Consider the following 23,119-nt stretch of genomic DNA (forward strand, 5'->3'; position numbering starts at 1 on the left):
AAAATAATATTGAAATGTGTATCCCCCTAGTTTTAAGAAATTCAAAATGTAAATCAATGAAAAAATGGCACCTTTAAGCTAACGCATACGTGCCTTATCAAATAAACAAATTGAAAAAAAAAGTATATTTTGTCAGTGATTACTGCAGCGAGTTACGAGTTACGTACGACAATACTATCTGCCGTTATGTTATCGAAGTTTGCTTCTTTATTGGTGGTGCTGGTTGTTGCTTTGAAGGCACTGGGTGCAATCGTTTTTTTCTGCTCCGTTGGTACTGGCTGTAGGTTTCGAGATACAAAGTGCATCAGTTATTGGGTGATCTTTTGAGTGTAGGGGCTCAGCGTTATTTGCTTATAGTTATTGTTAACGTTAACTAAAAAACAAATAGGAAAAGATAGGTTTGTTCTTAGAGAATTGCCATCAATGAATAGTTTATGTACGGAACAGAATGAAATGCTCTTTCACGAATTATTGAGAATCGTGATGGCAGCCAAACACTCTATTGCCGTTGTCTTATGACGCCTAACGGAAAATAGTATATTGATCGAAAACTGCAACACAGAACCAAAAGAAATTGCAGATGGCGTTGCATTGCTTAAACTGTTTATATTACCATTCTACCGTGAATATGCAGAAATTTTTTATGGGAAATCAATACTTTTTGGCCCTGATCAAGTCTTGAAACGGATAGGTCTGTCCAAATGTGGGGAGGCCGATGCAAAATTCGACACTGTACCAGCACTGTTTTGACAACTGTTCACAATATACGGTACCATATATTCTAAACACACGTAGGGAATGCTTTTGCAAATAACTTCCATGAAGAAGGCCTCTTCAATTCTGAAAAAAACCATTACGATAAAGATAATGGATTCGTCGCTGCATCATCCAAGCAACATCTGCTGTTTATTGCATCATCGTTCATTTGAAGTGTCAGCCTCAAAGTTCAACTAGCCCGTGATGTAAACAAATCTACATTGAATGATTGGACGAAAGAATTTGCAACGTTCGGAATTGAAAAACAAATTAAATCTGATTGGTAATCCATTTTATATTCAAGTTATAAAATAACAATAAATTCACTTTTAAACATTATTGGTATAGTTTTCCATCTGTTTGAAAGAGTAACTTCACTATCGACTTTACAAAACAATAAATATACTTTACTCATATCGTCAAAAACACCAAGCCTACCTCGATTAGTTCCCTCTAATCAATAAAACCTAGCCTCACAGGAGCAGTTTACCTATACTATCACAAATAAGTTCGCGCGATTCTGGCAACACCCCCTTCCATCTGTTCGCCAGTATCGTTGCATCCGGAGGGATGCTCACTCGGATCAAGCGCATTTTGGCACGATTTTAAGGCAACGCGATTGCCTTTCCCTTCCGAAGGAACCTACACTATAACGAACACTATGCGGTTAAATCACTTAAATTAACAACACTTCAACACACTATTCCCAGTGCGTGACGATTTCCACCAGACTCGTACTGGTCCCGATGAAGAACCCAAACAATCCGAACAAACAGATAGCGATATCTTTCCAAAGGATCCAGTTTCCGGGACCGTACTTCCGACCCGGCCAGTAGGTGATGATTTCGATTAGCGGCGGAAAAACCAGGGCCAGCATCGAAGTACTGATGGCACCAACCAGCGAGATGAAGGCACCCAAATTCGGAATGATCGCTGCCAGGGTGAAGGTCAACAGAACCAGTGCAATCCGGGCGGTGTATTCGGCTGCACTCTGAGCGCTCTGAGAATCGAACCAGCTGCGTACCGCCGGTCCTACGATGGTCATGGGGACGTAGAACTGTAGCGCGTAGGATGCGAACACGGCCGTTGCCATTAGCAACCGGACCAGCTGCGCCAACCTAGATAGTAAAAAAGTGACGGATTACAATTTGCTTTCCATTCTCTTGATTTCAGACTACTTACAATTCTTCGTTGGGCAGGTTCAACGTGATACTACCCTGTGCGTCATCACCGTACTTGAGATATCCGTAGAATCCAACCGACGAGTACAGACAGATGACGATGGTCATACCGGTGTTCAGCACTCCGTTCCACCGGCAGAAATCCTTCGGCGTTTTCATATTGTTTTCCAGCGGCAGAATAACACCGATTCCTTCGAAAGCATACATGGCCGTTCCGAAGTACAGTGGCATCGTGCTCCACTCGGATATCGGCGCCACCGAGCTGCTGTGCGGTAGATCCTGCAGTAGAAACATAAACGCGATCGTGATTCCGGAGATCGCCAGTACGGACGCTACCAGCGAAGTCGGCGTAAGATATTTCAGCGTTCGGATCATATTCATCGCCGTCAGTGGGACCAGCAAGCACAGTAGCACGGTGAGGACGTCAACCTGGATCGATAGATAGGCCAGGAAGTCACACAGATTGACGGCTACGAAGAGGTAGTACACACAGCAAAAACCAATCTGCATCACCATGAGGAAGCAGTTGATCAGGACACCAACCAGGCGACCGAGCCGGTACAGAGCATTCGGACCGGACTCGAAGGCATAGCGGCCCATTTCCGAGAAGGATATCGAAGGAACCTGATAGCGCCGGCAGAGTTCGTGGGAACACCTAACCAGAATGTGCATACTGTGGGTACAGATCACTCCCATGATAAAGATTCCGAAAAATCCTACGTAGAGGCCGGAGTTTTTGAACGCATTTGGCATCGCTAGGATTCCGGTGCCGAGGTTTCCGTTCAACATGTGCATCAGCGTGTCCAGGTTGGTGGTTGGATTGTCCAGTTTTCGGTGCTGTAGTGGATCGTAGCGAACTATTTTCTGCCATTGATTGGTCGTAGAACCGTAGAACTGGGTTTTGTTGGGGCTACCACTCAAGGGGGTATCCAAAGGTGACGGCTTCAATCTCTGGTCGTTACTGTTTTCATCCAGCAATGGAGCAGTCTCAAGATCGTGTACATTCGGTGCCATTTTTTTAAATGCTGAGTTTAACCCTTGTCAAGAACGACGACCCAGTAGAACCGTGCAGCTATTCTTCCGGTTAGATTCTTCACTAGAGAACACTTGATATACATTTGCTGGTAAGACAAACACGGTTTTTAACAAGTTCCAACGTTAGCTAGCGCTTCACTGCAACAGTTTCCTAAGAACAAACAAGTCAATTTCTTTTCTTCACTTTTCCCGACAGCTGCTGCTAGAAGAGAGGATCCTGTCCGATTGCTTCGAAGTTGTGATCAACACTGATCGTAGCTGGTGCCGCTCGTCAACTTATCGATTCCGGGGCGCCCAATTCTACTGCGTCATCCACGTTCGAACTGAGCCGTACGTAATCGGAACCAAAAATCCAGAAGTAACCAGCAGCATCCAAGCGAGATAACGGAGGGGATATTGTTTTGGTTCTTGCTTTGCCCCGAACGGGAAAGACGTGCGCTTTTCTTATCACTCTTTCCGGCGTCGTGACGGCACCGAAATTTCCTGATCTACGATCGGGCACGTCTTCGGTTGCCGCCACTACCAGCGTCGTCGTCGCCGGGCAACCACGCAACCTGGCCTGGAAAAAGAAGGCGAAAAAAAGTACACACATGTCTTAACGCATGTCGATCGCAGCAAGCGGCGGCGCCTCGCTTCTTATCACTGTCAATTAGGCTTTATTGCATGGACTGCGATTTCAGTTTGTTGTTGTTGTTTTTTTTTTTGGATCGATTTTTTGGCAGAGGTAAAGGTAGCGGCATTTGGAGTCTTCCTTGTTTTTTTTTTTAAGACAGAGATAGATGCAAAGAGATAGGTTCAAGGCAAGCTAAGTTGGGTTTAATCAAAGCATGTGCCGCTGCGTTTGTGCTCGCTCGCACAGCGAAAATGACAGTGTGGCACGAGATTAGCACTTTCTTGAGGGGAGATTTTGCTCGACGCACTGTCCATCATAGTTGGCTGTGCGGTTGATTGGTTGGGTCGGTTGGAACTGGTTGCGAGAGCGGGTAATCAGTCGTGTTCTATTCTTAACCTGTCGACTCCCTGTTATCTCGCCACTTCCGATAAAGAGTTTTTGCGGTAGTCTGAGCAAAGTTGAATTTATTCTGTTTCTTTTTGTTCTGGGATTTGTTGGTTGGTTACGCTTGAACGGTACATGTTCGAATTGGAGTGGAGATTTCGATTAAATTTGTACTCATTAGAGTGGTCAAAAGAAAAGTTTTTAGTGCGATAAAGCCCCAACCGGATTTGAAAAATATAACCAAAAATAAGAAATTTAAGCGATTTTTTCATTAAAATTCCAACGTGAACTACTGGCACGAGTCACTTGAAAATATTACGATTTTCACAGTTTCAGTGAAATAACAATGTTTAATTTCGGTAAAATAGATCGAAAAAAATTGTAATCGTTGTTTATTGCATTAAGTATTATTCATTTAAACTTTTTCCATGGTTAACTTAGTTTGCAATAATCAGCGCAACGGTCAAATTTCTAATTGTGCTGCCAGTTGCAGATTCCTTGCCAGATAATAAACTTTTTTACAGGTTATCAAAAAAAAAGGTTATCGTTGCATATTCAAAATTGAAAAATGGGCGCTAGACATGTTACCTATAACAAACATTGCGTCCGTGTCATTTTGAAATACAGAATGAAACATCTAAACGAAATGTGGGGGACTTTTCATGACGCTTTATCAGTAGAAATATTTTTTGGTATAGAAAAGATGACTGAGGCTCGAAAGCTGATGACTATTATTTCAAAATTCAAGTTTTGCAGGGTTTTCCCTCTCTCAGGTTGTTGGGATTGACGGTATTGTAAACATCATCAAGCCACAATAGATGCAATAGAGTTATCTAAATATAAGGACCTTCGCTCTTTTTAGTTTCTATTTGCACCAAGTTCTACTACTGGAGGTTAATTAGTTCTCATGTTAATAATCCACCAATCATTATGACTACTCAGGATTTGATTTGTATAAGAAACCCACTTCAAGATGTTGATTACAATACGCCTCGATAGTGGTGTATCGAGGAGGCCGGGAGGGCTGATGTGAGCCTTTTTCTGTTCTATACCTTTCCTCTATTTACCCGCTCATAACCAACAATCAACCAGTAACGAATAGATTCATTCAAGTATTGGTAGAGTTTGAAGTACTAATGTATGTCTTTCATGTGATGATCATAACTTCAGGTGTATCTTGTACCTATCTAATCTATTACGTCTCTCATATATTGTCTTTTATTTCTTCTTTTCGGGTCCTATACATTCTACACCCGCCTTCAGCCGGGTCAGCAAAGATGGTGATAGTGAACGTCTTAACACTCACACATTTTCAAACGAGGTCTCAAGCGGAAACCGCGCGCGATTACGAATCGGTCACGTCCGGAGGTCTATCCTGGATCCTAGAAGCCTAGGTTCATGCCTTCAGCTGGACCAATTAAGAAAATACTCTCATGCCTATTAGACAACACGTCTCATGGTGACATGACCGAGAACCCTATCGATATAAGGGATCCCACTCTGCCAGGATTCTAACCGCACACCGAAAATTTTATATCAGACTCACGGTTCGCGCGACTATTCAAGAACACATGCAAATATGTTACAAAATCACGTCAGCGTACAAACGTTAGAGCCCCTCGCGATTTTCCAAGCAACCTACACCCACGAATTCGCAAAAATGATTACACCCCGGTGATAACGGTGAACGTCTCAGCACTTATAAACTTACCAATGCGATCTCAAGCGTCGACCTACAAACTCCCGCGCTCGCGTCATCATGAGTCGAAATCGTCCGGAAGTCTCTATCCTCGGTACTAACCGTCTAGGTCCATATTCATTAATAAAAAAATAAAATTGAAAAATTAAGAAAAAATAACTCCCATATCCACTAGACAAAACGTAACTCACTCCCTGTCAGAATGTGATCCGTACACCGAAAACTAAATATGAGAATGACGGTCCGCGAATATATGATTGGCCGTAGGGTTTCAAAATCGAATTTATACACGCGACAAACACGTCAACATACGAACGCTCAAGTCCTTCGCGATAATCTACGCACACCTATGCCCGCGATCACGCAAACTTGATAACACTCCGGTAGTTATGTGAACGTTTTAGTACTTACGAAGTTACAAACGCGGTCTCAAACACGAACCCGCAAACGGTCACGTCCTTCATTCTAGCAACTTAGGTCCATGCATTCAGTTGGATCAACCAATCAAAAAAATAAAGCTCATATCCACTAGACCACACGTTCTACGGCGACATGACTGGGAACTCTAATGATATGGAAGAACCCACTTTCTTCTGGAATCTGAACCGTACACGCAAAATTAAGTATCAGATTCACGGTACACGTTAGCACACGCGACATACAAACGCACACGCGATCGAACACGTTAACGTGTAAATGTTCGAGCCCCTTCGCGATGATACACCCGATCGCGAGTCGCTACGCCCGCACATACCTGAACCGTACAACGAATATAATATTCAGAATCACAATTGGCCTAAATCAGTATTTTAGTGGGCGACATTCGCCTGTCTCATCCAATGTTGCTTTAGAATCTTCATCGCAACGAAGCCCGGTGAATATGAATCAGTTGCATTCGTCCCATATCGTTCTTCGCTCTTATATTCAAGTTGCTGTTGATATTCACCCAAGAATGAAGCCGACGGCCAATCCGTGTTTATCCGAATGCCTTATCCATACGTTCTTGCATTGCTACTCATCGGGCGACCGAATGAACTGCACGATGAAGCTATGAAGTGAATGACGAATAAACGAATCAGCAAACCATTCCTCACCATAGCGATGATCGTTTACAACTATTGGCGAAGATAACTACAATTTCATCTTCGCAGAATGATGACTGGTGAAGAAAATATATAGGGTGATGAGCCCATTTGCGCCATGTTTCTATTATCACCCTACCCATTTGAAGCCGTTGGTTAGAGCAGTGTCTGCCATCTTTGTTCAACGCATCGAGTCAAATGGTAGCGCAACAATAGGGGCACTCGATTCGAGTTTTCGTTGCGCTCAAACTCGAGAATTTTACTGTTTTCAGCGCATTTACGTTATTATATTGGTTCTTTACAATGAAGCAAAGCTATTGATGTCAATTTTTACGCATTCCAGTGATTGTAGGACGAGAAATTAACAAATTAGTGAGGCACCTTGCTTAGTATGGTGAAAATAGGCACTTCACCCTATTTGTATTCTGATGCGTTGTACTGTTCGGAACAAGCCAATGCGCTACTTGTTCTTAGTAGAAAACTATGGGTCAAATTAACAGGTAGCCGAATCAAGGCAATATATGTTAAACATATATACAACAATCTTAATAGAAGCCTTGTTTATCAAGCATTCAAAGGAAATTGAATCCATATCTGGTGATAAAATTCGGCATGAGGCAAATAAAATGATGTTTTGATTTTAATCTACACATGGTGATATACCATAGTAATTTAACCTATTACTGATGTTTTGCTGGTATCACGACGAAATCGTTCAATCAGCACGACTGTTTAAAAATAACATATCTTAAGCAGTAAAATGAACAGTTTTTAGTGGATGTAATATGGATAACGCAAATATTATTTTTTGCTCCCCCATTCGGGAGACTTGACGAAGAGTGTTGTGAAAAATAAAAATCATTAGATACCAATAAAAAATATAAAATGGTTGCATTTCATGAAGTTCGATTTTTTTTAAATGCATTTCCTTTTAGGAATTAACTATACAGCATACATTGCATGCGCAGACGTCACAAATCAGCCTGCTAACTTTGTTAACTAGCAGAGGTTACAATAGGTCTGTTCCAGTACCAGGAGAAACTGGAAGTACTCCGGAGAGAATCGTTCCTGTACTCTCTTCTTCTCTTTTTTCTTCTTCTGGTAGCAAACCGGAGTAAAAAGGAGCAAAGATTTTTTGCTCCTGTTTACTCCGGAGTGACTTCCGTGTACTGGAACAAACCTAATATTCGCTCATTCTCACGACAAGCAGTTTATCGCACAGCTTTTTCATCCTTAGTAGGCACGGACCCAACTTTTCAACTTTCAAGAAATTGCGAGAATTTGTTGACAATGCAATATGGAAGCGCAATAATTTCGCATCTGCGAACCTCGTGATAAATTAAGTTTAAGAAAAACATTTAATATACCTATTACATTGTAGGATTTATTTCCCCGCATTATTGCAGTATTTTGTTTCTAAGGCTCTACTCATTTTTGTGAATTTTTGGAAACCATTAGTTATTCGCTAGTTTTATATTAGGCGCGATAATATGGTCGGTGTTAAGTCAGACCGGACTAAGTCGCAAAACATCAAAAAATGAGATAATGATAACACTGGGTAAAGAATTTCTTCTGCTGCATTCCACTTTTGCCAAATGTGAAATATGTAACCATAAACAAGAATTATGGCAAAAAATAATTTCCAATTATAACGCTGAGGTTGCAGCGATTCAAACTTTAAACCCACTTTTCTCGAAATCAATATTTTGCTACTTGGTCCGGTCTGACTTAACACCGACCATATCATCTCATATTATACCGCGAAAAGATCCAAGATGAGATCCAATGCTATCTTAATGAGACAAGTTGGAGAGCAAACAATGTTACATCGCATGTTTGCCTTTTTATTGCTGGTAGGTAAAATATCGCCTTATTCTGCCATGGTCACGAATGCGAAAATTTTAAACTCTGTTAACTAGTACTGTAAAGACAGATTGATGTTTAAGGTGAGATTTTTGTGACATGGTTTTCATTAACAGCAGGTACAGAAATTTTGTATCTTTCTTCAGCCTATTACACAGTTATCGGAAACGCCAAAAACGTAAACTTAATTCACTAGAGGCCAAACCAATTGTTTGTTCGTATGAATATTCCCACAATCTGATAACAATTGAAATTAGACATGGCTTACTATGATCTAACTGATACAATGAACTTTTTATACTGACGAGGTATAAAGTTGGTGTCTTCGAAAAAGTTTTGGAAATGCTCGTAGTGAAGATTTTTGTTGAATAACTTGAGCTTGTAGGACTAAAGGTTATCGATTCACAAGGCGTTTTCTATGGCAACTTATAATTGAATATCTAGTTTTTTTAATATAACTTTTTTCGTTGTGATTTTTCGTGCAAACATTGTTCAAGACAAATGTGTAGGTATCAACACTACATAATATTGTCGAAGTATGTAATTCGTTTCAAAGTTATTGAAGATTTTTTGCCCCAATTTTTGAATTTCTTGGTTTGATTACAAGTATTATTTTCAAATATACCTGAATATTTCAGATTTTATAAACGTGAGAGCAAAAATGTGAAGTTTTTAATATCATTGGAGATCCCAAACTGATATATACCCTAATAGACATGTCATAATGAATTTAATGCTTACAAGAGGATGTCATACCACTAATTACTAAATTTTACGGAAATAATCAAAAAAAAAATTTATTCCTGTTTTTTGTATGGAAAAAGTAAAAAAAAACATGATAAAGTAAGCTTACCCTATTCATAGGGTTCTAGAGTGCCACACACCAAAATTATGGAATTATGAATCGTTTTCTATGACATTTTCTCAACTGTGATTTTTGATTAATTTGGAGTGCTTAAAGATTAACTAATAATACTGAGACTTAAATACAACCCAAAGAATGTACTTATCATCATCAAACCAAACGAATTTGGAGGAATTGGCAGTAAAGGAGACAAATGTATGAAAAGCGTCCAAAATAAGGAGGAGTCCAAATTAGGTTGATTATCTTATCATTCGTTCTTCAACATCGCATTTCTATCTCTTTTGATTTTTGTGTAAATTCGCAATTTTTCTGCAGTCCGTTTTACAAGACTCCTTCTCAAAATTGTATTCCACATAACTTTTTTTTCGCGTACTCCATTGTTCGTCCAACTGGGAATATTTTCTACCAAATTAACAACTAATATTTTTAGTTAGGAGTATTTTGTGACTTTTTGAAAGTAAAGCTTTTGAAGTTATTGTAGGGTTTTGCGGTGTTTTGTGTTTCTCAAAGACAGTGATAATTCGTCGCTGTTGTGCTATCTTATGACAAACGCCATTTTGGGGTAAACTGAGTTAAATATGCCACATTACTGGTTTGAAAAATCTCTACAAAGTGGCGTTTTCAGAATTTTGGAATTCTACTTGGTTACTTACATATAGCAAGAAAAATGATAAGAAATTGTGAGTTTTTTGCTTCCAATCAATGTTTCTAGGGATTTGCTCAATTTATATTGAAGTTTTAGATGTTTTTATGTGTGAAAATGTCTGAGGAACACAATGGCATAAATATTTTCAAAAGAAAATTACACGAGTTGTAAGAAAAACACAGTTTTAGTTTTAAACTGAAAATAAAGGATATTTGGCAACACTGTAACCAAACATAACAATTTTTTCTAGATTCCCTGACTCATTTCCTTCAAAATGCATTTCACCGATTGTTTCTAGACCATATGAACGCAAAGATATGAATAAAAGTTAAAAATTTATGATTTTTTTCCATGGAAAATTTTCCATGCACGATTATGACACGCCATACAAATTTTGTCATCAATACACGCCTATGACACGTGTGAGTGCGACTTTTGTTTACATTCATAGTAAAAACTCGCAACATAGTCAACCGATCTTCGTAATATTTGAGGGATTAATGCAGAATAGATAGAAGCATCAATTGTCTTCTTTGGATTGTTTATACCATTTATAAGTTTCAAGATATTTAATCTCAAACTTTAAAAATCGTTTTTCTCGAAATGTGCTAAATGGCGCTTGTCATAAAATAGCACATCAGCGACGAATTGTCAAAGTTAGTCCAGATGTCAAATTTTGCAAAGGTTGGACAATTTTCAACCCCCGCCAACTTCAATTGAAGTTTTTGCCCTTGGCATTATGGAAAAATATTAGAAAAAATACTATTACTAGCCATTAGAAAATTACAGCTCATGTATTTTTTAAGGGAGCAATCTTAGTATTATAATAAGAATACATCCGTTTCCTGAAAAATACAAAGTTAGGGTTTTGGGGTATTTTATTCCTAAAATTACCTATTTGTAATAACATTTCTGCTGTATGCTGTAAATCATACATCTTCTGCAGTTTTTCAAATGTTCAACAACTTTATACCGGTTGAGATGGGATTCCTGATTAGATGTTATGTGTAGAACGATTTTTCATCAAATATGGCGTCGTTCTTATTGAATCAGGAATCAGAATATATTGGCTCAAATGGCACGTTCCCCGTACATAGTCGGGGATTTGTGCCTTGCCGTGTGTTTTCATCATTTCCTGAGCGGAAGGAAAGGACAAGGAGGTGTGGGGAAGTAGACTTGGAAGGGTGGGAAAAACAGCACAAAACAAAAAATAAACAACAGGTAAATTAAACTCACAAGTAGTTCAACTTGCCTGCGAATAAGCCTAAAGCTCTTTACCACATTGGATAAGAAACTTTAGTATGTCTCTGAGTTTCAGTCGACCAAACATGGTTTCGTCTATATAAGGACGGCTGAAGACTCGTAATCGCAATTGCGCTAGCGCTGGGCAGTTGCATATCAGATGATATGAAGTTCCGTAGTCGGATTCACAAAGATCACATGAAAAAGACTCAGCGCGCTGAATAGTTGCCATGTGATAATTGAGTTTGCAGTGGCCGGTTAAAGCCCTGGTCAGCATGCCGCAGTGGAGCTTCGAAAAATGTAAGAGATTTTTCGAAACCACTGGGCATGGTTGTTCTAGAAACGCCTTTGTTTGGCGACACGTTTGTAGATTTCTCCAATAATTGCGGTGCTCGGACGAAGCCCAGGACCGTATTTTTTCCCTTATCCAACTTGTCGAAATTGGCAGCGCGGGCTCAGGACCAATGAAGTCAATCGCTGAACCTGCCCTGGCCAATTCGTCAGCCCATTCATTTCCAGTAATACCGCAATGTCCGGGCACCCAGACAAGGTAAATAGTGTTGACAATGCTTAGTTCTTCGATTTGGGTTCGGCACGCGATCACTAGCTTGGACCGGGATTTGTCTGAGCTAAGGGCCTTGATTGCAGCCTGACTATCGGAGCAGAAGTTTATAACTCTGCCGGACAAACTCAGTTGAAGGGCCGATTGCACCCCGCACATAATCGCAAAGATTTCTGCTTGGAATACAGTACAGTATCTACCTAGTGAGTGAGATTGTTCCAGTCTCATTTCACGACAGTAGACACCAGCACCAGCACGTCCCTCCATCAGAGAACCGTCAGTGTAGCAGACCACTTGCGTTTGTTGTTATCTTTCCATAAAGCCAGACAACCACTCCTCTCGAGAGGGAATCTTCACATGGAATGTCCTGTAAGGAAAACTACAAGTGAGTGTAATATCGCTGGGAGCAAGAATATCTTCACCCCATGTAACCATTTGTGACCACAATCGTGTATGACTGGTAGCAAGATCAACATGATTACTGTTCCAAAGCCCAGTAACCTGCAGTCTGTATGCACATGATAGTGCTTCTTGTTTTAAGTGTATGTGTAATGGTTTGATATTTAGAAGTGCCTCAAGAGCAGCAGTCGGAGTCGTGGTGAAAGCACCAGTCAACGCCATGAGCGCCATTCTTTGCAGATGGTTTAGCTTTGACTGGACTGTCACCACCTCTCCCCTCTGCCACCACACAAGGCATCCGTATGACAGTATTGGACGTACAATTGTCGTGTAAATCCAATAGATGTATTTAGGTTTGAGACCCCAGGTCTTTCCAAAAGTTCGTCTGCACTGCCCGAAGGCCATGCACGCTTTCTTGACTCTGAACTCAATGTGAGCAGACCAATTCAGTTTGGAATCCAATATGACTCCAACGTATTTGACTTGATCTGCACACAGCAGCTCAGAATCAAAGAACTGCAAGGGACGAACCCCGGTTGTTATTCGCTTCTTCGTGAAAAGAACCATTGAAGTTTTGCTTGGGTTAACTGATAGTTTAACTTGTCGACACCACTGTTCGACAGCTCTTAATGCCTGTTGCATCAAGTCAAAGATTGTTCCGATGCAAAATCCAGTAATTAGTATTTGGTAATCGTCAGCAAACCCGTAGGTTGGAAATCCAAGCTCATTGAGTTTCTTCAACAAGCCGTCAGCTACTAAGTTCCATAACAAAGGTGACAGAACGCCGCCCTGAGGACAACCGCAAATACTCAACTTCCGTATCTCAGCCTGTCGCAGTGACGAGAAAAGTATGCGGTTACTAAGCATTGCGTTTATCCAACCTGAGATACATGCAGGTATCCCATGACCGCGCGTCGCTTCCAGAATAGACTGGAAGGACACATTGTCAAAAGCACCCTCAATATCTAGGAATACACCCAAGCTAGATTGCTTGAGCGAGAAGGCTTTCTCAATGTTGTAAACAACATCGTGAAGCAGAGTGATCGTGGATTTCCCACACTGATATGCATGTTGCATTTTGTGCAGAGGATATTCAACTAAACTAACGTTCCTGATGTGATGATCGATTATCCGTTCCAAAGCTTTCAGAAGAAAAGAACTTAAGCTGATAGGCCTAAAACTCTTGGCTTCTTCATAGCTTGAGCGCCCCCCTTTGGGAATAAATCTAACAGTTATTTCTCGCCATGCTTTCGGGATATACCCGGTAGCAAGACTGGAAAGCAAAATCTTTTTCAAGACATGTTTAAGAATATCAAATCCCTTTTGCAGTAGCACGGGAAGTATCCCATCTTTTCCGGGTGATTTGTATGGAGCAAAGCTGTCAACTGCCCACTTGACCGATTCAGTGGAAACCAATGTGCGTGCTAGCGCCCACGAGTCCGAATCACCAGAATGAGATCTGTGAACATTGATCAACTCCGGATCGATACAACCTGGAAAGTGTGTGTCGAAGAGACAATTAAGAACATCTTTTTCGTCTGTCACATAAACACCATCTCTGGTTTTCAAGGAGTTCATCTGAAAATCATTCGATTTGGAGAGAATTTTATTTAATCTGCTAGCCTCGTTCAGACTAGAGACATTAGTGCATAGGCTTTGCCAGCCAGCCCGTTCTGCAGATCTAAGACATTTCTTATATGCACTACGAGCTGACCTGAAAGCCCTGGAGTCATCACGCTGACGCCGGTTCCAAGCTCTTCTCATAACTTTCTTCATTCTATCAAGCTCAGCCCTCCACCAAGGGGTTCCCCTAGTCGATTTAACAGTACGAAGTGGACAAGCTTCTTCGTAGGATGCTAATATGAATGAGTTTGTCGTATCCACGACGTCATCTAAGTCGTCTAGTTGACTAATTTTCGGAAAATATCCATGAAATTTAGTCGCTAAGTTTTCCAAAAAGAGGTCCCAGTTTGTAGACTTAGGATTACGATATGTCACCACATTGAAGGTGACATCAAAATGCTCGAAAAATATATATTTATGATCGGATAGAGACGGTTCAGTTTCATTTGGAACCTGCCAATTTCCCAGTTCATGCAAAATTCTATCAGAGCAAAGTGTTATGTCTAACACCTCCTCCCTCCCAGACCTCGCAAAAGTTGGTAAGTTCAACAACTTTATACCGGTTGAGATGGGATTCCTGATTAGATGTTATGTGTAGAACGATTTTTCATCAAATATGGCGTCGTTCTTATTGATAAAATTCAACATATTTTATGTCACTGTACTGGGATAATATATAGAAGTACTGGTGTTTTCCTTTAATTTTTTTGGTGAATTTCCTTTAAGAATTAAAGATGATTTTAACTACGTAAATGAGAAAAACGTTCATTTCATTTTCATCTGTCAAATTCATTGCAAATATGAAAATTGAAAGAAAAAAATATACAACTTCATTATTCCACTTTTTCAATTAGCTGAAGGATAATTAAATTAAAAGTGTTCCTATTAATTGCTGCAGAAGAAAGTTTTTGTATGTATAATGATGAAATACAGCTACATTTCATAGGACTTCAGTGCTATGCTAATACATAGAGGAATGACAATGTTTTACCTTGTTTCGAAAGTATTTGTCTAAAAATGTACGGCATTTTATTAATAAAACTTGCAAAGTTGATTTTTTTCATAAATGTTATATTCTGAGGAGTCCGTCAAAGTTAATTTTCGTGTAAATAAGAATATTTTATTATATATGGTTATACAAAATAAACGACATTAGGCATTACCGCGCGGTGCGGTGCAGTAAATGCAGTGCGGTTGCGGTAAGCGGTGCAGTTGTATTTTATTTTTTTGCGGTTACGATGCGGACTATCCATTTACACATCCGCACCGCCACGAACTCTACTGGTTCGGTTTACTAATTTAATCTGACGATGATTTGGCTAAGCTTGGTTTAAATTAGAATGCATTGAATTGACAAAAACTTCTAAATGAGCTCGATTACACTTCTATGAACACAGAAATTGTTTTTTATTACCTCGACCACTAATGATTCATTGAAGTTCCAATAGTCTAGTTGATTCATAATAGGAAACATGGTGTTGATTAATTTTTACTCGCGAGACATCCGCTGATTTACAAAAATAATTGATCTGTTTTGCTTTGCTTACGCAGCTTCCCGTTTCGACTCTGATCATTAACCAAAAGACATCAACAAGCAATCATTATGTACTACTAATACTTCTTTATAACAAAAGTAATCCAATTTCGACCATATCTAGCAAGCATTTCTGTACAATTTCGGTCAAGAAAGTGACCCTTCCAGCAATGAACAAAGAATTTGTTTTTCTATGACGCAATGCAGGAGGAATGAAGAACGAAGAATCCTAAGCGAAGAATGGCTAGTGGCGATTATCATCTAAGCCATTCGTTTGCCGATCCGAATGATGCGTGAAGATGAACATCGCATGAATGGCTAAATTCAACAAACCACGATGCGACCAAGCAGCGAACAGCAGACATCAGATTCGATTTTTTTGTTTCTTTGTGTTGTTCATTTTCGGTGATTCGGTGCCTTCGTGCGGCGAACGGGGTAGCGTTATTCGAGGTATGGGTGAATAACACAACGAATATCGCGTTGAGGATGAACGAATGAACTAGTTTGGTGAAGAATATTTGCAACATTGGTCTCATCTGCAAATTGTAGTATGTGATTCTGACGGGGAGCCCTTCCGAGAACCTAGCTCCAGTAGGACAGCTCTCGAAAAAAAAATTGCGGGTTTTCATGACGATTTATTATCATGCAGTATGGGTTCTTTCGGTTTATGGAATAGGTCCTATATTCAGGGCGGGACAATACCTATTTGAGGCTTTAAACGTCATTTTAGAGCCAGCATTTCTTCGTAGCATATGTTCACAATGTTATTCTGCAACTTTTTAAATAGAATACTTTGGGGCTGGACTAAAGTAGAATACCCAAGCAAAAAAAAATTAAGAACAATTTAGGAGGTCGATGTCTTCGACAAAGTTGTAAAATATTATGTTTTGAATAACTTCTTCTAACATACCAAAATATCGGACCTCATTTTTGAGGCAAAATTGTTGTTTTTTTATAATTATGACCTAAAAATCAGTTTTTTGACTTTTCCATCCTGAAAGGCTTAATCAATTAATTTAATATGTTCTATAAACTTGCAGGTATCACTAAAATACAACTTTTTGTTTAGGGACCTAATAATGTAGAATAAATATTTTGGCTTCTAACACTATGTTTCATTTAAATTTGATCTATTTTCATCAAAGATTTCTGCTTTTTTGTGCAGCCAAACTTTGACTATTCCGACCGAAGCTCGTAAGTGTTTGACAGTCGCTTATATTATTTAAATACCAGCCGCTAGGTGTTCGAAGGCAACGGACGGATCTGCTATTCAGAAGACAATTTTTAGGAACTGCGATCTGGTTGATGGATTGTTGACTACGGTTAAAATTGTAAGTTATAATCGGAGACTCCGATTACCTGTTCAAAATTTAAGACATTAAACTCAATCAGGCCTTTTGTAATATTCTTCGGATCACAGATAATCTTGCTACTTACTAATAATTTTAAAATAATTAAAACAAGTATTTAACTGTGACAGATAGTTCGAAAGTTTGCCCAGATACCATGTCTACGTGCCTGCCCATAATGTTGAAGTCGATGGTGTGATGACCGATTCGAGTTTCTCAACGCAGTATATGGTACGAAGATATCTGCAGCTAAATAAACGAAGGACGGTTCTAGCAATTTTTAAAATCAATTGATACTGTGTAAGATACCCAACGATTAAATCACACCAAATATTCTACATTCTTTTTTATGTATTACTTCGAATGCATCTGTCTGCTTTCGATTCAAAAACTACTGTCGATCAATTTGAAACCTTATTGAGCATGAGAACCGATGCGCTTTCGATAATAATTAAACTCATCGGGAAAAATCTCGAAATAGCCTCAATTAAAATTCTTCAAAGTGGGACTAATCTTTGAATCAACGCACTTAGCAATTCGGAAAACCCTTATCCATCAAGTACATTGATTCTCCCAGTCGCTTCAGTCCCATTTTTGCTCCTGGTCTTGGAAACGGGGCCTTCTTTTTTGCTGGATGAACATTCTTTCAGAGAGATCGCTTACACCGAACACAACAGTAGCTTTTCGGCGACGTTAACAGTTCTATCCCAATAAATGCTTCGTCCGAGCAACGATTTTAATCGACGATTTAACTTCGACGAGATTACCAAGTCTACTGAGGCTATAAATTGGATGGTTCCGTTAACTGATCCGTTTGTAACAACATCAGTCAAATGAAGTCCAGTGAACCCAAGTCGCGTCGGTACAGTTCTTGTTATTTCGCGGTGATTTTCGAGCCCACACTAGACAATCTGAAGTATTTGTAGACAGGACAGGACACCCCATGCGGTTTGCACGGGATATGTTGTAACAGGAGTGAAACGATGACACACTCACATATGTCAACCATAATGATTGCTTCAGCTTGGGGAAACTGCAAATTTGAGCGGGCAAAGAGAACTGTTCGGTCAGTTATGTGTGCGGTCAGACTCTCTATACGCCTTTGCATCGCAAGCTCGACTTGCTAGCACCTAATATTCGGCATCCTGTACATCGCTTCAACTGTTTCATACAGGCAATAATTTAAATATATTTATTTGAATTCGACTATAGCTATAGCTGGTACAATTGCGCTTTGTTACTAACGATACCTTTACAACCAATCCATGATCCATCTGAATGTTTCAGGATTATCCTATAAAATGTAGTTCTTAAATGAAGGAATTTTAATTTGAATGAAAACGTGAAACATTTCTAAATATATTTTACAAATTTCTTGGGATATCACCGTTTCACTTGATTGGAAACAAAAACCAGAAAAATCAGCCTCCGATCACCATTCGTATCGGCCGATTGAAATGGTGTCCTTTATCCGAATCGCTTGAATTTTTTTACTCCGAAAAATATCGGCAAGGATGAACTTCTAGTACAAACCGGAGAAAATTCTCAGCTCTTTAAAAATACTATGAATGTGTTCTGTTTCTAATTTCACAACCCTCAAAACATCGTAAAATCGTCTCAATAACCCAAAACACGATTTTTGTAAAGGATCTACCGGACCATGGCGATGATGTTTTCATGGGTTGATCCCATTTAAAATACTATGCAGTGCTCTGTTAAAAATAAATAGTTAGCCCGCAGGGAAAATTCATATATCGTTAAATTAAAGAATAAAAGACGGTTAAACAAAACTACTTTGTCGGAATCGGATGCATTTCTTTCCGTTTTTTAAAAGACTCTTGCATCAACGAGCCCTAGTCCGATATTTACACTTTATATTTGAAGCAGATTTTACGAAATATGTTGTGTTTTTGCGACTTTTTATTTCAGTCGCATAATTGAAGACGTTGGCGTACTATTTCAACTTAAAATTCAGTTAACACATTTCTACAGTAGCTGTCAAAGTTTCTAACGTAGAAATGCTTATGTTTGCAACGTACCGCATGCACTCTAAATGCTTTGCTGCTGCTGCAATGTATTCCCCGGCATTGAACTGCATATGGACATAGTAACCCGATCGATAAGTGTTGTGTTGAGTTTAACGAAACAATTGGTGGTTTTTTAAAAACGTCTGAACGGTAGTCAGCCGAGGATTTGTAAATAAATAAATTTCAGATGGAACGATTTTCGGCCGCGACCGAAATTTCAAAAGTCCACCCAAACAAATTCAGGTTTGTGATTCCCAGTCTACAGCAAGCAAATGACAGAAGTACCGTGTATACGTACCCACTCACAAAGTTGAGATAAATGGCGTACTCTCAGATTCGAGTTTGACATGCGTGAATCTGCCGCGGGGAGTATGGGGTTGGCTATTTCAGAAACCCTCTGCTCCAGCAAGTGAAGACGGAATAAAATCCCATATCCATTCAGACTCGTAACGTTTTGTCGAGTCTATGATGCTAAATTATGTCCTCTTCAACAAGGTTCGTCTACGCGTTCGACTTTCTGTGCTGTCATGAATTGTACTAAATGCAAGCAATTGGGCCACACAACCACTCATTATAGCAATCAGGGCAGTGTGAAAAGTGCAGAGAGACACATGGGGGTTATTCCTGCAGCGGAAATGCGAGATAGTGTCCCTATTATGACGAGAGTTTACTTGAGTTTCCAATTGCGCGAGGAGAAACTGAAGCTTTTAAGGGACGCTATAAGCACTTTTTTGCAGAAATGTTGAAGAGAGCTACGTCACGGACCATGACAAACTGTAATGCTCTCTTGTGTTAAGGTCAGAAAGAGTGCTTCTGACGATCCTAACGAGGGGGCATCTTGTACTGTACCTAGAAGTAATATGAAGAAGAAGCATATTTCCTATTCTCTGTAAAAGTCAAAAGGTTTACGAAATAAAAGATGGCTTTTTAGTCACGGATTTCTGGCAAAATCCGCGATCAAAAATCCAAAACAAAGTGGTCGTGACAGTTTTCCTGTTCAAAAGGTTTTCTAATAGTGACCCCAAATATAACAGCTCTAGGAAGCGCTGCCATAAAGCCGAATCCAATAGCTCCTACTCGGTAGTCTTTGATCTCCACGGTAGCGACCATTTGTCGATCGTAACTACAATCGTTAACGGTTTGAAACCGCTGGAAACAATCAAAGTTTTAAATTACCTCACACGAGACATTGATTGGACGAGCGATATCCGACAAAACCGAATACCCGACCACATCATGGAGGACCAATGAGTGCTAAGATCCTTATAAAGACTTCCAGAAGGTTGGAATGCCCGATAACCTCAGGGAGTACGTGACGTTGGAAACGAAAATGAAAAGCTAGCTGGAAGTCAAAACACACGATTATTGGCTCCGATTCGTTAACAGGTTAACGAGAGAAACATCGCTGGGCACTTATTTACATTTTTACCGATTTGAACTTAAAATATTGTGACTTCATTTTTCCGTACACTTGTATCTTAGACATTGGATTCCCTGTAGAGTTTGTCTTCAGTTTCCAGTTTGATTGTTGTGAAATTTTGCTCAAAATTTCTTTAGTAGACTGGCTGCTGGTTGTACGCAAACAATTTCAAATGACTCTATTTAGAAAGAGCAGCACTTTTGCGTTCCTTTTGTGGTCTAAAATAACAGCGATTTTTTGGACGAATAGAAGCGAATGACCCTAAGACTAAAACTTGTATATTCGCAATTAAAAAAAGAAACGAAAAGCTACTCTTTTCCATTTTCACTCATACTGATCGCCATTTTGCTCCAGTAGAAAAAGCAACACTTAAAACTTGTATTCAAGAATGTGGTTAGCAGGAAGGAAAGCTTCCATAGCTTTGGTTCAAGAAACGTATTTCAATTGAGGAAACTTAACAATGAGCTCGTAGCAATCAACAAAAAAGACGTCGCAAATTTACGTGAAACTCACGTTATTTGCGGTATCATAGTCATAGACATACTGTGACAGAAGAGGGATTCCATTTATAATCGCAAGTGATTCAAATCCCAAACACATAATTTGGAGCAGTTATCAATTGAATTGATAGAATCCTTTAGAAGCAAGAATCTGCATGTTCACAATGCAGGAAATTGCCTAACATTAGCACCAACAGATAGGAAGAGGAGGTGTTAGTTGTAACCCTCTGCTCTGACAGTATTACACATAAGTTGGTAACCTGGTTCATGCCAAACGAGCTCGGACCGTGGTTATCTGATAATAGATCCATTTTTTATATTATTTACGCGTTCCTTTGGATATCGTCAAAAGTATCTATTTGCAATACTCTCGAAATTGAAGCCCCTTGTTCGAGAAATAGCCGAAATAAAAAACATTTCTTATGACTTTCAATATATCTTGAATAAAGCTTCAGAATATTCTAAAAATTACTTGCCAAAATACTTATCTTTCCAAAAATATTATTGGCCTATCTCTTGTGATTCTGATGTTATTGGGTTATTTTTAATAAAAATTAAAATAATAAAAACAGCAAAAGTTTTAATAGTAATAACTGTGAATGGACAAAACAGTGCTAGTTGCAATTTGAATTTGCGTTAACTAATAACTAAAATCCTGTCTTATGTTCGCAGATTTAATTTTTTACACCTAAACCAACCAGATGAAGTTTCGTAGCCACACCGGGGCGATGGACTTAAAGTGCTGTCGATTCCGCCCATCAGTTGATTTTTTAGGGGAGGAAAAAAATGTAGCTGGGGCTTACGGAAGTCACCCATATCCAGTTCCATCTCGCAAAAAAAATGTGGTACTAATAACGTTCAGGAGGAGTATCACAGAGCCATTCAACTTTTTTAAGTCTAATCTGCATTATTACTTCGTAAAACGTCTCATGTTCCAATGCGGGGAAAATGTTACAGCAATTTAGGTGGAAATTGTTCAATTAGGAGTGTATAGTTAATACTCCATAGAAACATGCATGTTTGAGGCGAAAATGTGTCAGGTTCAAACACTAATTGCGGTCAAAAATCTTACGGGTCTGACAGTAATTAAATTTATAACTTAACTCTGATTCGGATTCAAGCAACAACAGATCCCCTCTATTATCATCACTTCAAGGAATAACACGAAAAACACATTTCCCAACTGCGTAAATCGCACACACCAAATCTCTCACGTCACCTTCAAAGGCTACTGTTGACCCTTCCGGTTCCATCACGCCTTATCAGGTCTGAAATTTGTTTTAATTACCACAGTCACGGCCGATTGTCACGTTCAAAAACCCTTCGCCCTTTGTCTAACTACGTCACTTCACAGAGTAGCAGTCGCAACAACAAACAAACAAACAGCACATCACCTTTTCCGTTCTCAAGGCCTACTACACTAGCTGGGTAACAAATATCACGCGGCACACAAAGACTTCTCTCACCCGGCTGATTGCTATCAGAAACTCCAACTGGGCTGCTGTGATTGTGATCCAACCGATTCCGGTCACTTCCCGACTGGGGTAGCTCGGATCTCGATCAGTCGGTCGGTCCGACGATATTTTTTCTCTGTTTCGCTTGACCACTGAAGCATGTCCCCGAGACTATCCAATGGAACGTGTCGTCGTTCTTTGCGTCACGTAGATAGTTGTTTTCGACGCGTGTCAGTTTAATCGTAATCTATGTGTAATCAATGTCTGGCAGCATTTGGGAAAAAATATAAACATCCTCGCTCGGTTCAAAGTTCAATATGGGGGGAAAAACGGAGGGACCAATCACCAGTTCTGCGAATGATTGAATCAGGACGAATCCAGTTTGAGTTGCTTGGTTTCGTTAGTTCTCAGAAGGATTGGTCGATGAAACACCATTCGTCTCCATTCTTAACCAAAGCTCACGATTTTTGTTATGCAAAAATGCTAACCATCTGACACTTCCGTACCGATGAGCCCGGTATGGATTAACTCCTAAATACACGTTGATCCCTCGCAGTTCATCCAGATAATCGCAGACGGCGGCACACTCCTTCCTCACCCTCTTCGATCGGAATGGCTCGGCCGGCCCCTCCGACGATCTCAATTTGAATAATTATCTCTTCAGATTTGTTTATTTTGCCAAGTGGGAATGTTTATCTAAGCAGGCGTGCTAATATTATTCAATTCTCGCGCCCGCCTTGGTTGGAGGGAGGTGTGCGCATAGTTTCCATTGACAACAATAATAACAACACTAAAATTGCAATCAACATCGCATTCCATTCAGCCGTACGTTCCACCAGTACCTACCCAAGGCCCGTCGTCCCAGGACAGGGCAGGCTTTTCTAC

At 39.8% G+C, this 23,119-nt stretch overlaps 2 protein-coding genes across 9 annotated transcripts in view; both read right to left on the reverse strand.

The window, feature by feature from the left end:
• Positions 1 to 23,119, reverse strand: part of LOC131690804 (cytochrome P450 307a1) — a 377,105-nt gene that overhangs the window by 128,926 nt on the left and 225,060 nt on the right. The gene's annotated exons all lie outside the window — the stretch shown is intronic.
• On the reverse strand, positions 1,034 to 22,316 carry LOC131690756 (proton-coupled amino acid transporter-like protein CG1139). Of its 8 annotated transcripts, none has more exons than XM_058976778.1 (3): positions 22,247 to 22,316; positions 1,939 to 3,531; positions 1,034 to 1,874 (listed from the first exon to the last, which is right to left on the reverse strand). In XM_058976778.1, the coding sequence occupies exons 2-3, from the start codon at positions 2,949 to 2,951 to the stop codon at positions 1,457 to 1,459; spliced, it is 1,431 nt and encodes a 476-aa protein (XP_058832761.1). In that variant the 5' UTR covers positions 2,952 to 3,531; positions 22,247 to 22,316; the 3' UTR covers positions 1,034 to 1,456. The 8 variants fall into 8 exon arrangements, with proteins under 8 accessions (XP_058832761.1, XP_058832743.1, XP_058832769.1 ...); XM_058976760.1 differs by having other exon boundaries at positions 22,175 to 22,262; XM_058976786.1 differs by lacking the exon at positions 22,247 to 22,316 and adding an exon at positions 22,175 to 22,194 and having other exon boundaries at positions 1,939 to 3,123.

Source organism: Topomyia yanbarensis, chromosome 1 (assembly GCF_030247195.1).
Source record: "Topomyia yanbarensis strain Yona2022 chromosome 1, ASM3024719v1, whole genome shotgun sequence".
In the NCBI taxonomy this organism is placed as follows: Eukaryota; Metazoa; Arthropoda; class Insecta; order Diptera; family Culicidae; genus Topomyia; species Topomyia yanbarensis.